This window comes from Gallus gallus, chromosome W, assembly GCF_016699485.2.
Source record: "Gallus gallus isolate bGalGal1 chromosome W, bGalGal1.mat.broiler.GRCg7b, whole genome shotgun sequence".
Classification (NCBI taxonomy): Eukaryota; Metazoa; Chordata; class Aves; order Galliformes; family Phasianidae; genus Gallus; species Gallus gallus.
In genome coordinates, this window is record NC_052571.1 from 565,752 (window position 1) to 578,763 (window position 13,012).

At 49.3% G+C, this 13,012-nt stretch overlaps 1 protein-coding gene across 1 annotated transcript in view; it reads right to left on the minus strand.

Moving 5' to 3' along the window:
* Positions 1 to 615: 615 nt before the first annotated feature.
* Positions 616 to 13,012, minus strand: part of MBD2 (methyl-CpG binding domain protein 2) — a 35,154-nt gene continuing 22,757 nt past the window's right edge. The window contains exons 4-6 of the mRNA NM_001012403.2: positions 9,254 to 9,344; positions 3,044 to 3,221; positions 616 to 828 (exon numbers count right to left, since the gene is read on the minus strand). Of these exons, the coding sequence (NP_001012403.1) occupies positions 735 to 828; positions 3,044 to 3,221; positions 9,254 to 9,344 (363 nt within the window). The 3' untranslated portion in view covers positions 616 to 734. The remainder of the gene's footprint in view (positions 829 to 3,043; positions 3,222 to 9,253; positions 9,345 to 13,012) is intronic.

Sequence of the window (13,012 nt, forward strand, 5' to 3'; positions counted from 1 at the left end):
GACCTTTGACCCCAAATCTGTGTCCCCTGAGCCCACATATGTGACCTTTGACCCCCATTCGCGACCTTTGACCCCCGAAAGTGACCTTTGACCCCATATGTGTGCCCTTTGACCCCAAAATAGCGACCGTTGACCCCCAATCGTGACCTTTTACCCCAAAATGTGACCTTTGACCCCAAATCTGTGTCCTCTGAGCCCATATCGGTGACCTTTGACCCCAAATATGCGACCTTTGACCCCCAAAAGTGACCTTTGACCCCATATCGGTGACCTTTGACCCCAAAATGTGACCTTTGACCCCAAATGTTCACCTTTGACCACAAAATGGTGACCTTTGACCCCAAATATGCGACCTTTGACCCCAAATCTGTGTCCCCTGAGCCCACATATGTGACCTTTGACCCCCATTCGCGACCTTTGACCCCCAAAAGTGACCTTTGACCCCATATGTGTGCCCTTTGACCCCAAAATAGCGACCGTTGACCCCCAATCGTGACCTTTGACCCCAAACGGCGACCTTTGACCCCAAATCTGTGTCCTCTGAGCCCATATATGTGACCTTTGACCCCAAAATGTGACCTTTGACCCCAAGAAACCACACTCACACAGCGCCGCTCCCAATTCCCCATTTTTTTTCACCCCCCCCCCCCCAAAAAGTGCACAGAAGGCGACCTTTGACCCCTTCCCAACCCCCCGAGCCGTGACCTTTGACCTCAGGGCCCAGGGGTCAAAGGTCACTCGTCTTGACCCCGTGACCCCGCCGGGTCGCCGGCCAGAAGTGCTTCTTCCAGTTTCTTCCTCACGCGCCTCACCCGCTCCTCTTGCTTCCTATAAGGGGGGGGCAAAGGGCAAAGGTCAAAGTTCAAGGTCAAAGGTCACAGAACCCCATATGACCCCATAGAACCCCATAGGACCCCATAGAACCCCATAGGACCCCATAGAACCCCGCAGAATCAAAACAGACATTGGAAGATGTGCAAGGAAAAAGGTTCACGTTGTGGGAGAAGAAAACCCGTAATAGAAAAACCCAAAATTGTGTGAATTTGACCCAAAATCTCGGAGAGAAAAACGGAATTTTACCAAAAATGGAAGAATGAAATGGGGTAAATATGGGGGATTTTGGTCAAAACCAAAACAGGAATTTGTGCAAGGAAAGTATGTAATTTTGTAGTAGAGGAGAGCTTTTATGAGAAAAACCCCAAATTGTGTGAATATGACCCAAAATTGCCGAGAGAAAGACGGAATTTTACCAAAAAGGGAAGAAATAAATGGGGTAAGAAAGAGGGATTTTGGTCAAAAATGTAATTGGGAATTTCTGCAAGGAATATATGTAGTTTTGTAGTAGAAGACATCTTCTATTAGGAAAAGCTAAAATTGTGTGAATTTGACCCAAAATCACCGAGAGAAAAACAGAATTTTACCAAAAACAGATGCAATAAATGGGGCAAAAAAGGGGGATTTTGGTCAAAAATGTAATTGGCAATTTGTGCAAGGAAAATAGATAGTTTTGTAGTAGAAGAGCACCTTTATTCAAAAATGCTAAAACTGTGTGAATTTGCCCCAAATTCTTTGAGAGAAAAACAGAATTTTACCAAAAATGGAAGAAAAAAATGGGGTAAAAAAGGGGGATTTTGGTCAAAAATGTAATTGGCAATTTGTGCAAGGAAAATATGTAGTTTTGTAGTAGAAGACATCTTCTATTAGAAAAAGCTAAAACTGTGTGAATTTGCCCCAAAATCTTGGAGAGAAAAAGGGAATTTTACCAAAAATGGAAGAAATAAATGGGGTAAAAAAGAGGGATTTTGGTCAAAAATGTAAATGAGCATCTGTGCAAGGAAAATATGTAATTCTGAGGTAGAGGAGAGCTTTTATTGGAAAGTGTTAAAATTTTGTGAATTCGCCCCAAAATCTCCGAGAGAAAAAGGGAATTTTACCAAAACCGGAAGAAAGAAATGGGGTAAAAAAGGGGGATTTTGGTCAAAAACGTAAATCAGAATCTGTGCAAGGAAAATAGATAATTTTGTAGTAGAAGAGCACCTTTATTCAAAAATGCTAAAACTGTGTGAATTCGCCCCAAAATCTCCGAGAGAAAAAGGGAATTTTACCAAAACCGGAAGAAAGAAATGGGGTAAAAAAGGGGGATTTTGGTCAAAAACGTAAATCAGAATCTGTGCAAGGAAAATAGATAATTTTGTAGTAGAAGAGCACCTTTATTCAAAAATGCTAAAACTGTGTGAATTCGCCCCAAAATCTCCGAGAGAAAGACAGAATTTTACCAAAAATGGAAGAAAAAAATGGGGTAAAAATGGGGGATTTTGGTCAAAAACGTAAATCAGAATCTCTGCAAGGAAAATATGTAATTTCGTAGTAGAGGAGAGCTTTTATGAGAAAAACCCAAAATTGTGTGAATTCGCCCCAAAATCTCCGAGAGAAAAACAGAATTTTACCCAAACTGGAAGAAATAAATGGGGTAAAAAAGTGGGATTTTGGTCAAAAATGTAAGTTGGAATTTCTGCAAGGAAAATATGTAGTTTTGTAGTAGAAGACATCTTGTATTAGAAAGTGTTAAAATTCTGTGAATTTGCCCCAAAATCTCCGAGAGAACAACAGAATTTTACCAAAAACAGATGCAATAAATGGGGTAAAAAAGGGGGATTTTGGTCAAAACCAAAACAGGAATATGTGCAAGGAAAATATGTAATTTTGTAGTAGAGGAGATCTTTTAGTAGAATACGTGAAAATTTTGTGAATTCGCCCCAAAATCTCTGAGAGAAAAACAGAATTTTACCAAAACCGGAAGAAAGAAATGGGGTAAAAAAAGGGGATTTTGGTCAAAAATGTAAATCAGAATCTCTGCAAGGAAAACATATAATTTTGTAGTAGAAGACATCTTCTATTAGAAAGTGTTAAAACTGTGTGAATTTGCCCCAAAATCTCTGAGAGAAAAACGGAATTTTACCAAAAACGGAAGAAAGAAATGGGGTAAAAAAGTGGGATTTTGGTCAAATTTGGGCGGAAAAAGGTGGAAAAAAAACGGCATTACCGGATGTCGTCGTCGGTGACAACGAAAGCTCTGCAAAGAGGTTGGGAAGAATTGAGCCACACCGCCGGATTCTTCTCTGCAGCACTCGAAAGCTGTCCGGTAACGGGAACAGAACCGACATGGAGAGCGCTGGCGACGGCCGATAGCAAAGTGACGTCGTCCGGGACGGGACCAAGGGCTGAATTTTGGGGGAAAAAAAGGAGATTTTGGGAAAAAAAGAGGAGATTTAGGGTCGGGAGGGGAAATTGAGGGAATTTTGGGGGGTTTTGGGGGGTTTTGGGGTTTTTTTTGGGGTTTTGGGGGCATTTTTTGCGGGTCTTTTCTTCCCATCTTTCGCCATTTTGGGGGCATTTTTTTACCCTTTTTTGGCATTTTTTAAATGAATTTTTACCAATTTTTACCATTTTTGGGGATTTTTTTGATGAGTTTTGGTGCATTTTGGGATTTTGGGGGATTTTTTGGGGGGATTTTTGGTGATTTTGGGGTTTTTTTTGGGGTTTTGGGGGCATTTGTTGCGGGTCTTTTCTTCCCATCTTTCGCCATTTTGGGGGCATTTTTTTACCCATTTTTGGCATTTTTTAAATGAATTTTTACCAATTTTTACCATTTTTTCCCAATTTTGGGGATTTTTTGGTGAGTTTTGGGGGATTTTGGGGGGTTTTTGGGGGTTTTGGGGTTTTTTGGGGGGTTTTGGGGGCATTTGTTGCGGGTTTTTTCTTCCCGTCTTTCGCCATTTTGGGGTCATTTTATTACCCATTTTTGGGGTTTTTTGACCCATTTTTGGGGTTTTTTTTGACCCATTTTTGGGATTTTTACCCATTTTGGGGATCTTTTCCCCCATTTTGAGGGATTTTGGGGCTTTTGGGGGGGATTTTTGGGGTTTTTTTGGGGTTTTGGGGGCATTTTTTGCGGGTCGTTTCTTCCCATCTTTCGCCATTTTGGGGTCATTTTTTTACCCATTTTTGGGGTTATTTGACCCATTTTGGGGTTTTTTTTGACCCATTTTTGGGATTTTTACCCATTTTTGGGATCTTTTCCCCCATTTTGAGGGATTTAGGGGCTTTTTTGGGTGATTTTTGGGGTTTTTTGGGGGTTTTGGGGGCATTTTTTGCGGGTTTTTTCTTCCCATCTTTCGCCATTTTGGGGGCATTTTTTTACCCATTTTTGGGGTTTTTTGACCCATTTTTGGGGTTTTTTTTGACCCATTTTTGGGATTTTTACCCATTTTTGGGATCTTTTCCCCCATTTTGAGGGATTTGGGGATTTTTTTGGGTGATTTTTGGGGTTTTTTTGGGGTTTTGGGGGCATTTTTTGCGGGTCATTTCTTCCCGTCTTTCGCCATTTTGGGGGCATTTTTTTACCCATTTTTGGGGTTTTTTGACCCATTTTTGGGGTTTTTTTGACCCATTTTTGGGATTTTTACCCGTTTTTGGGATCTTTTCCCCCATTTTGAGGGATTTAGGGGTTTTTTGGGGGGATTTTTGGGGTTTTTTGGGGGTTTTGGGGGCATTTTTGCGGGTCGTTTCTTCCCATCTTTCGCCATTTTGGGGGCATTTTATTACCCATTTTTGGGGTTTTTTGACCCATTTTTGGGGTTTTTTTGACCCATTTTTGGGATTTTTACCCATTTTTGGGATCTTTTCCCCCATTTTGAGGGATTTTGGGATTTTTTTGGGTGATTTTTGGGGTTTTTTTGGGGTTTTGGGGGCATTTGTTGCGGGTCGTTTCTTCCCATCTTTCGCCATTTTGGGGGCATTTTTTTACCCATTTTTGGGGTTTTTTGACCCATTTTTGGGCTTTTTTTGACCCATTTTTGGGATTTTCACCCATTTTTGGGATCTTTTCCCCCATTTTGAGGGATTTGGGGATTTTTTGGGGTCATTTTTGGGGTTTTTTGGGGGTTTTGGGGGCATTTGTTGCGGGTCGTTTCTTCCCTTTTATTGCCTATGGGGTCAGAGGTCATCCAATGGGGTCAAAGGTCACTCAATGGGGTCAAAGGTCACCCTATGGGGTCAGAGGTCACCCTATGGGGTCAAAGGTCACCCTATGGGGTCAGAGGTCACCCTATGGGGGGTCAAAGGTTAACCCTATGGGCTCTATGGGGTCCGATATCACCCTATGGGATCTATAGGATCAAACGCGGTTCTATGGGGTCAGACACCGTTCTATGGGGTCAAAGCTCAATCTATGGGGTCAGACACCGTTCTATGGGGTCAAACGTCACCCAATGGGGTCAGAGGTCACCCACGAGGTCAAAGGTCACCCTATGGGGGGGGTCAAAGGTCACCCTATGGGGTCAATAGGCTCAAAGGCCGTCCTATGGGATCCTATGGGGTCAAAGACCATCCTATGGGGTCAAATGTCATCCTATGGGGTCAGAGCCCATCCTATGGGGTCAGAGGTCACCCTATGGGGTCAAAGGCCGTCCTATGGGGGGTCAAAGGCCATCCTATGGGGGGTCAAAGGTCACCCTATGGGCTCAATAGGCTCAAAGGCCGTCCTATGGGATCCTATGGGGTCAAAGCTCAATCTATGGGGTCAGACACCGTTCTATGGGGTCAAACATCACCCTATGGGGTCAGAGGTCACCCTATGGGGTCAAAGGCCGTCCTATGGGGTCAAAGGCCGTCCTATGGGGTCAGAGGTCACCCTATGGGGTCCGATATCACCCTATGGGCTCTATGGGGTCCGATATCACCCTATGGGATCTATAGGATCAAAGCTCAATCTATGGGGTCAGAGCTCAATCTATGGGGTCAGAGCCCATCCTATGGGGTCAGAGGTCACCCACGGGGTCAAAGGTCACCCTATGGGGGGTCAAAGGTCACCCTATGGGGTCAATAGGCTCAAAGGCCGTCCTATGGGATCCTATGGGGTCAAAGACCGTTCTATGGGGACAGAGCTCAATCTATGGGGTCAGAGCCCATCCTATGGGGTCAGAGGTCACCCACGAGGTCAAAGGTCACCCTATGGGGGGTCAAAGGTCACCCCCCACGAGGTCAAAGGTCACCCTATGGGCTCTATGGGGTCCGACATCACCCTATGGGATCCTATGGGATCAAACGCGGTTCTATGGGGTCAAAGCCCAATCTATGGGGTCAGAGCTCAATCTATGGGGTCAGAGGTCACCCAATGGGGTCAAAGGTCACCCTATGGGGTCAAAGGTCATCCTATGGGGGGTCAAAGGTCACCCTATGAGCTCAATAGGCTCAAAGGCCGTCCTATGGGATCCTATGGGGTCAAAGACCGTCCTATGGGGTCAAAGCCCAATCTATGGGGTCAGAGCCCATCCTATGGGGTCAGAGCCCATCCTATGGGGTCAAAGCCCATCCTATGGGGTCAGAGGTCACCCTATGGGGGGTCAAAGGTCACCCCCCACGAGGTCAAAGGTCACCCTATGGGCTCTATGGGGTCCCATATCACCCTATGGGATCTATAGGATCAAAGCTCAATCTATGGGGTCAAACGTCACCCAATGGGGTCAGAGGTCACCCACGGGGTCAGAGGTCACCCACGGGGTCAAAGGTCACCCTATGGGGGGTCAAAGGCCGTCCTATGGGGGTCAAAGGTCCATCCTATGGGCTCTATGGGGTCCGATATCACCCTATGGGATCTATAGGATCAAACGCGGTTCTATGGGGTCAGACACCGTTCTATGGGGTCAAAGCCCATCCTATGGGGTCAGAGCTCAATCTATGGGGTCAAACGTCACCCAATGGGATCAGAGGTCACCCACGAGGTCAAAGGTCACCCTATGGGGGGTCAAAAGTCACCCTATGGGGTCAGAGGTCACTCCCAGGGGTCAGAGGTCACCCTATGGGGTCTTATATCACCCTATGGGATCTCTAGGATCAAACGCGGTTCTATGGGGTCAAAGACCGTTCTATAGGGTCAGAGCCCATCCTATGGGGTCAGAGGTCACCCACGGGGTCAAAGGTCACCCTATGGGCTCTATGGGGTCCGACATCACCCTATGGGATCTATAGGGTCAAAAGCCGTTCTATGGGGTCAAATGTCATCCTATGGGGTCAGAGCCCATCCTATGGGGTCAGAGGTCACCCTATGGGGTCAAAGGTCACCCTATGGGGGGGGTCAAAGGTCACCCTATGGGGTCAATAGGCTCAAAGGCCGTCCTATGGGATCCTATGGGGTCAAAGCTCAATCTATGGGGTCAGACACCGTTCTATGGGGTCAAACGTCACCCAATGGGGTCAGAGGTCACCCACGGGATCAAAGGTCACCCTATGGGGGGGTCAAAGGTCACCCTATGGGGTCAGAGGCCACCCTATGGGGTCTTATATCACCCTATGGGATCTATGGGGTCAAAGACCGTTCTATGGGGTCAAAGCCTATCCTATGGGGTCAGAGCCCATCCTATGGGGTCAGAGGTCACCCTATGGGGTCAAAGGTCACCCTATGGGGGGTCAAAAGTCCATCCTATGGGCTCTATGGGGTCCGACATCATCCTATGGGATCTATAGGATCTAAGACCGTTCTATGGGGTCAAACGTCATCCTATGGGGTCAGAGGTCACCCTATGGGGTCAAAGGCCGTCCTATGGGGTCAGAGGTCACCCTATGGGGGGTCAAAGGTCACCCTATGGGCTCTATGGGGTCTGAGATCATCCAATGGGATCCTATGGGATCAAACGAGGTTCTATGGGGTCAAAGCCCATCCTATGGGGTCAGAGGTCACCCAATGGGGTCAGAGCCCATCCTATGGGGTCAGAGGTCACCCAATGGGGTCAAAGGTCACCTTATGGGGTCAGAGACCACCCTATGGAGTCTTATATCACCCTATGGGATCTATAGGATCAAACGCGGTTCTATGGGGTCAGACACCGTTCTATGGGGTCAAACGTCACCCAGTGGGGTCAAAGCCCATCCTATGGGGTCAGAGGTCACCCTATGGGGGGTCAGAGGTCACCCTATGGGGTCAAAGGCCGTCCTATGGGGGTCAAAGGTCACCCTATGGGCTCTATGGGGTCCGATATCACCCTATGGGACCTATAGGATCCAACACCGTTCTATGGGGTCAAAGCTCAATCTATGGGGTCAGAGCCCATCCTATGGGGTCAGAGGTCACCCACGAGGTCAAAGGTCACCCTATGGGGGGTCAAAGGCCATCCTATGGGGGTCAAAGGTCACCCTATGGGCTCTATGGGGTCCGATATCACCCTATGGGATCTATAGGATCCAACACCGTTCTATGGGGTCAAAGACCGTCCTATGGGGTCAGAGCCCAATCTATGGGGTCAGAGCCCATCCTATGGGGTCAGAGGTCACCCACGGGGTCAAAGGTCACCCCCCACGAGGTCAAAGGTCACCCTATGGGCTCTATGGGGTCCGATATCACCCTATGGGATCTATAGGATCCAACACCGTTCTATGGGGTCAGAGACCGTTCTATGGGGTCGAAGCTCAATCTATGGGGTCAGAGCCCATCCTATGGGGTCAAAGGTCACCCACGAGGTCAAAGGTCACCCTATGGGGGGGGTCAAAGGTCACCCTATGGGCTCAATAGGCTCAAAGGCCGTCCTATGGGATCCTATGGGGTCAAAGACCATCCTATGGGGTCAAACGTCATCCTATGGGGTCAAAGGTCCCCCTATGGGGTCAAAGGCCGTCCTATGGGGTCAGAGGTCCCCCTATGGGGTCAAAGGTCACCCACGGGGTCAAAGGTCACCCTATGGGGGGTCAGCGGCCGTCCTATGGGGTCTTATATCACCCTATGGGATCTATAGGATCAAACGCGGTTCTATGAGGTCAGACACCGTTCTATGGGGTCAAACGTCCCCCTATGGGGTCAGAGGTCACCCACGAGGTCAAAGGTCACCCTATGGGGGGTCAAAGGCCGTCCTATGGGGTCCGATATCACCCTATGGGCTCTATGGGGTCCGATATCACCCTATGGGATCTATAGGGTCGAACGCCATCCTATGGGGTCAGAGCCCATCCTATGGGGTCAGAGGTCACCCTATGGGGTCAGAGCCCATCCTATGGGGTCAGAGGTCACCCTATGGGGGGTCAAAGGTCACCTTATGGGGTCAAAGGCCGTCCTATGGGGTCTTATATCACCCTATGGGATCTATGGGGTCAAAGACCGTTTTATGGGGTCAAACGTCATCCTATGGGGTCAAAGGTCCCCCTATGGGGTCAGAGGTCACCCACGAGGTCAAAGGTCACCCTATGGGGGGGGGTCAAAGGTCACCTTGCAGCCCCCTGGGCAGCTCCATAGCCCGGAGGATCTCCTGCCCCACATCGGAAGCGCTGAGACCCCGAAGTCGTTTCTCCCAGAAGAGCTGCGGGGGTCGTTAAGGGGAAAAGCCGTTAATTAAGGACTCATTAAGGGACAGCCGCCGTTAATTAACCCCCCCCACCCCTCAAGGGTTAATTACTAACGGGGTCCTATGGGGTTTTAGGGGGTTTCGGGGGGTCCTATGGGGTCTATGGGGCCGATAATGCCTTATAGGGTCGTATGGGGTTCTATGGGGCTCTATGGGGGTCTTATGGGGTCTTATGGGGTTCTATGGGGCTCAATGGGGTTCTATGGGGTCATATAGGGTCCTTATGGGGTCTTATGGGGTCATATGGGGTCCTATGGGGTTCTATGGGGCCCTAAGGGGCCTATAGGGCCTTATAGGGTCGTATGGGGTCTTATGGGGTTCTATGGGGTTCTATGGGGCTCAATGGGGTTCTATGGGGTCTTATAGGGTTCTATGGGCTCCTATGGGGCTCAATGGGGTCCTATGGGGCTCTATGGGGTCTTATGGGGTCGTATGGGGTCTTATGGGGTCCTTATGGGGTCTTATGGGGTCCTTATGGGGTCATATGGGGTTCTATGGGGTTCTATGGGGTTCTATGGGGTCATATGGGGTCTTATGGGGTTCTATGGGGTTCTATGGGGTCATATGGGGTCTTATGGGGTTCTATGGGGTTCTATGGGGTTCTATGGGGTCTTATGGGGTTCTATGGGGTTCTATGGGGTTCTATGGGGTCTTATGGGGTCTTATGGGGTCTTATGGGGTTCTATGGGGTCGTATGGGGTCTTATGGGGTCCTTATAGGGTTTTATGGCTTCCTATGGGGTTTGATGGGGTTTTATGGGGTCGTATGGGGTTTTATTTGGACTTACGGGGTCTTATGGGGTTTTATGGGGTCTTATGAGGTTTTATGGGGTCTTATAGGGTCTTATGGGGTCTTATGGGGTCCTATGGGGTCTTATGGGGTTCTATGGGGCTCTATGGGGTCTTATGGGGCTCTATGGGGTCTTATGGGGTCTTATGGGGTCCTATGGGGTTCTATGGGGTCCTATGGGGTCTTATGGGGTTCTATGGGGTCTTATGGGGTTTTAGGGGGTTTCGGGGGGTCCTATGGGGTCTATGGGGCCTATAAGGCCTTATAGGGCCTTATGGGGTCTATGGGGTCGTATGGGGTTCTATGGGGTCCTATGGGGTTCTATGGGGGTCTTATGGGGTCCTATGGGGCTCTATGGGGTTCTATGGGGTCCTATGGGGCTCCATGGGGTCTTATGGGGTTCTATGGGGGTCGTATGGGGTTCTATGGGGTCTTATGGGGTTTTAGGGGGTTCTATGGGGGTCTTATGGGGTCTTATGGGGTCTTATGGGGTTCTATGGGGTCCTATGGGGTTCTATGGGGTCCTATGGGGTCTTATGGGGCTCGTATGGGGTCTTATGGGGTTCTATGGGGTCCTATGGGGCTCTATGGGGTCTGTATGGGGTCCTTATGGGGTTCTATGGGGTCCTATGGGGTTCCATGGGGTCTTATGGGGTTCTTATGGGGGTCTATGGGGCCCTACGGGGCCTATAGGGCCTTATAGGGTCTTATAGGGTCTTATAGGGTCTTATAGGGTTCTATGGGGTTCTATGGGGTTCTATGGGGTTCTATGGGGTCTTATGGGGTCGTATGGGGCTCTATGGGGGTCTTATGGGGTTCTATGGGGTTCTATGGGGTCTTATGGGGTTCTATGGGGTCTTATGGGGCTCTATGGGGGTCTTATGGGGCTCAATGGGGTCTTATGGGGTCCTATGGGGTTTTATGGGGTTCTATGGGGTCTTATGGGGTCTTATGGGGTTCTATGGGGTCCTATGGGGTCTTATGGGGTTCTATGGGGTTCTATGGGGTCCTATGGGGCTCTATGGGGGTCTATGGGGTCTTATGGGGCCCTATGGGGCCTATAGGGCCTTATAGGGTCCTATGGGGTCGTATGGGGTCCTTATGGGGTCCTATGGGGTTCTATGGGGCTCTATGGGGTCCTTATGGGGGTCGTATCGGGTCTTTATGGGGTTCTATGGGGTCTTATGGGGTTCTATGGGGTCCTATGGGGTCTTATGGGGTCTTATGGGGTCTTATGGGGTTCTATGGGGTCCTATGGGGTTCTATGGGGTCTTATGGGGTTTTAGGGGGTTTCGGGGGTTCCTATGGGGTCCTATGGGGCCTATAGGGCCTTATAGGGTCGTATAGGGTCTTATGGGGTTCTATGGGGTCCTATGGGGTCTTATGGGGTCTTATGGGGTCCTATGGGGCTCTATGGGGCTCAATGGGGTTCTATGGGGTTCTATGGGGTCTTATGGGGTTCTATGGGGGTCTTATGGGGTTCTATGGGGTCTTATGAGGTTCTATGGGGTCTTATGGGGTCTTATGGGGTCTTATGGGGTCTTATAGGGCTCTATGGGGTCTTATGGGGTTCTATGGGGGTCTTATGGGGTTTTATGGGGGTCTTATGGAGTTCTATGGGGTCTTATGAGGTTCTATGGGGTTCTATGGGGTCTTATGGGGTCTTATGGGGTTCTATGGGGTCTTATGGGGTTCTATGGGGGTCTTATGGGGTCTTATGGGGTCCTATGGGGTTTTAGAGGCCTTATGGGGCCCTACGGGGCCTATAAGGCCTTATAGGGCCTTATAGGGCCGTATGGGGTCTATGGGGTCCTATGGGGTTCTATAGGGCCTTATAGGGTCGTATGCGGTCTTATGGGGTTCTATGGGGTCTTATGGGGTCCTTATGGGGGTCTTATGGGGGTCTATGGGGCCCTACGAGGCCTATAGGGCCTTATAGGGTCCTATGGGGTCGTATGGGGTCCTTATGGGGTCCTATGAGGTCTTATGGGGTCCTATGGGGCTCTATGGGGCTCTATGGGGTCTTATGGGGTCGTATGGGGTCTTATGGGGTTCCATGGGGACTTATGGGGTTCTATGGGGTCTTATGGGGTTTTAGGGGGTTTCGGGGGGTCCTATGGGGTCTATGGGGCCTATAAGGCCTTATAGGGCCTTATGGGGTCTTATAGGGTCTTATAGGGTCTTATAGGGTTCTATGGGGTTCTATGGGGGTCTATGGGGTTCTATGGGGTCTATGGGGTCTTATGGGGTCGCATGGGGTCCTTATGGGGTTCTATGGGACCTTATGGGGTCCTATGGGGCTCTATGGGGTCTTATGGGGTCGTATGGGGCTCTATGGGGTCCTATGGGGTTCTATGGGGCCTTATGGGGTTCTATGGGGGTCTTATGGGGTTCTATGGGGTTCTATGGGGTCTTATGGGGTCTTATGGGGTCCTTATGGGGTCCTTATAGGGTCTTATGGGGTCTTATAGGGTCTTATAGGGTTCTATGGGGTTCTATGGGGCTCTATGGGGTCTTATGGGGTCGTATGTGGCTCTATGGGGTCGTATGGGGTCTTATGGGGGTTCTATGGGGCCCTACGGGGCCTATAGGGTCGTATAGAGTCTTATGGGGTCCTATGGGGTCCTATGGGGTCTTATGGGGTCTTATGGGGTTCTATGGGGTCTTATGGGGTTCTATGGGGCTCAATGGGGTTCTATGGGGTTCTATGGGGGTCGTATGGGGTCCTTATGGGGTCTTATGGGGTCTTTATGGGGTCCTTATGGGGTTCTATGGGGCCTTATGGGGTTCTATGGGGCTCTATGGGGTTCTATGGGGTCTTATGGGGTTTTAGG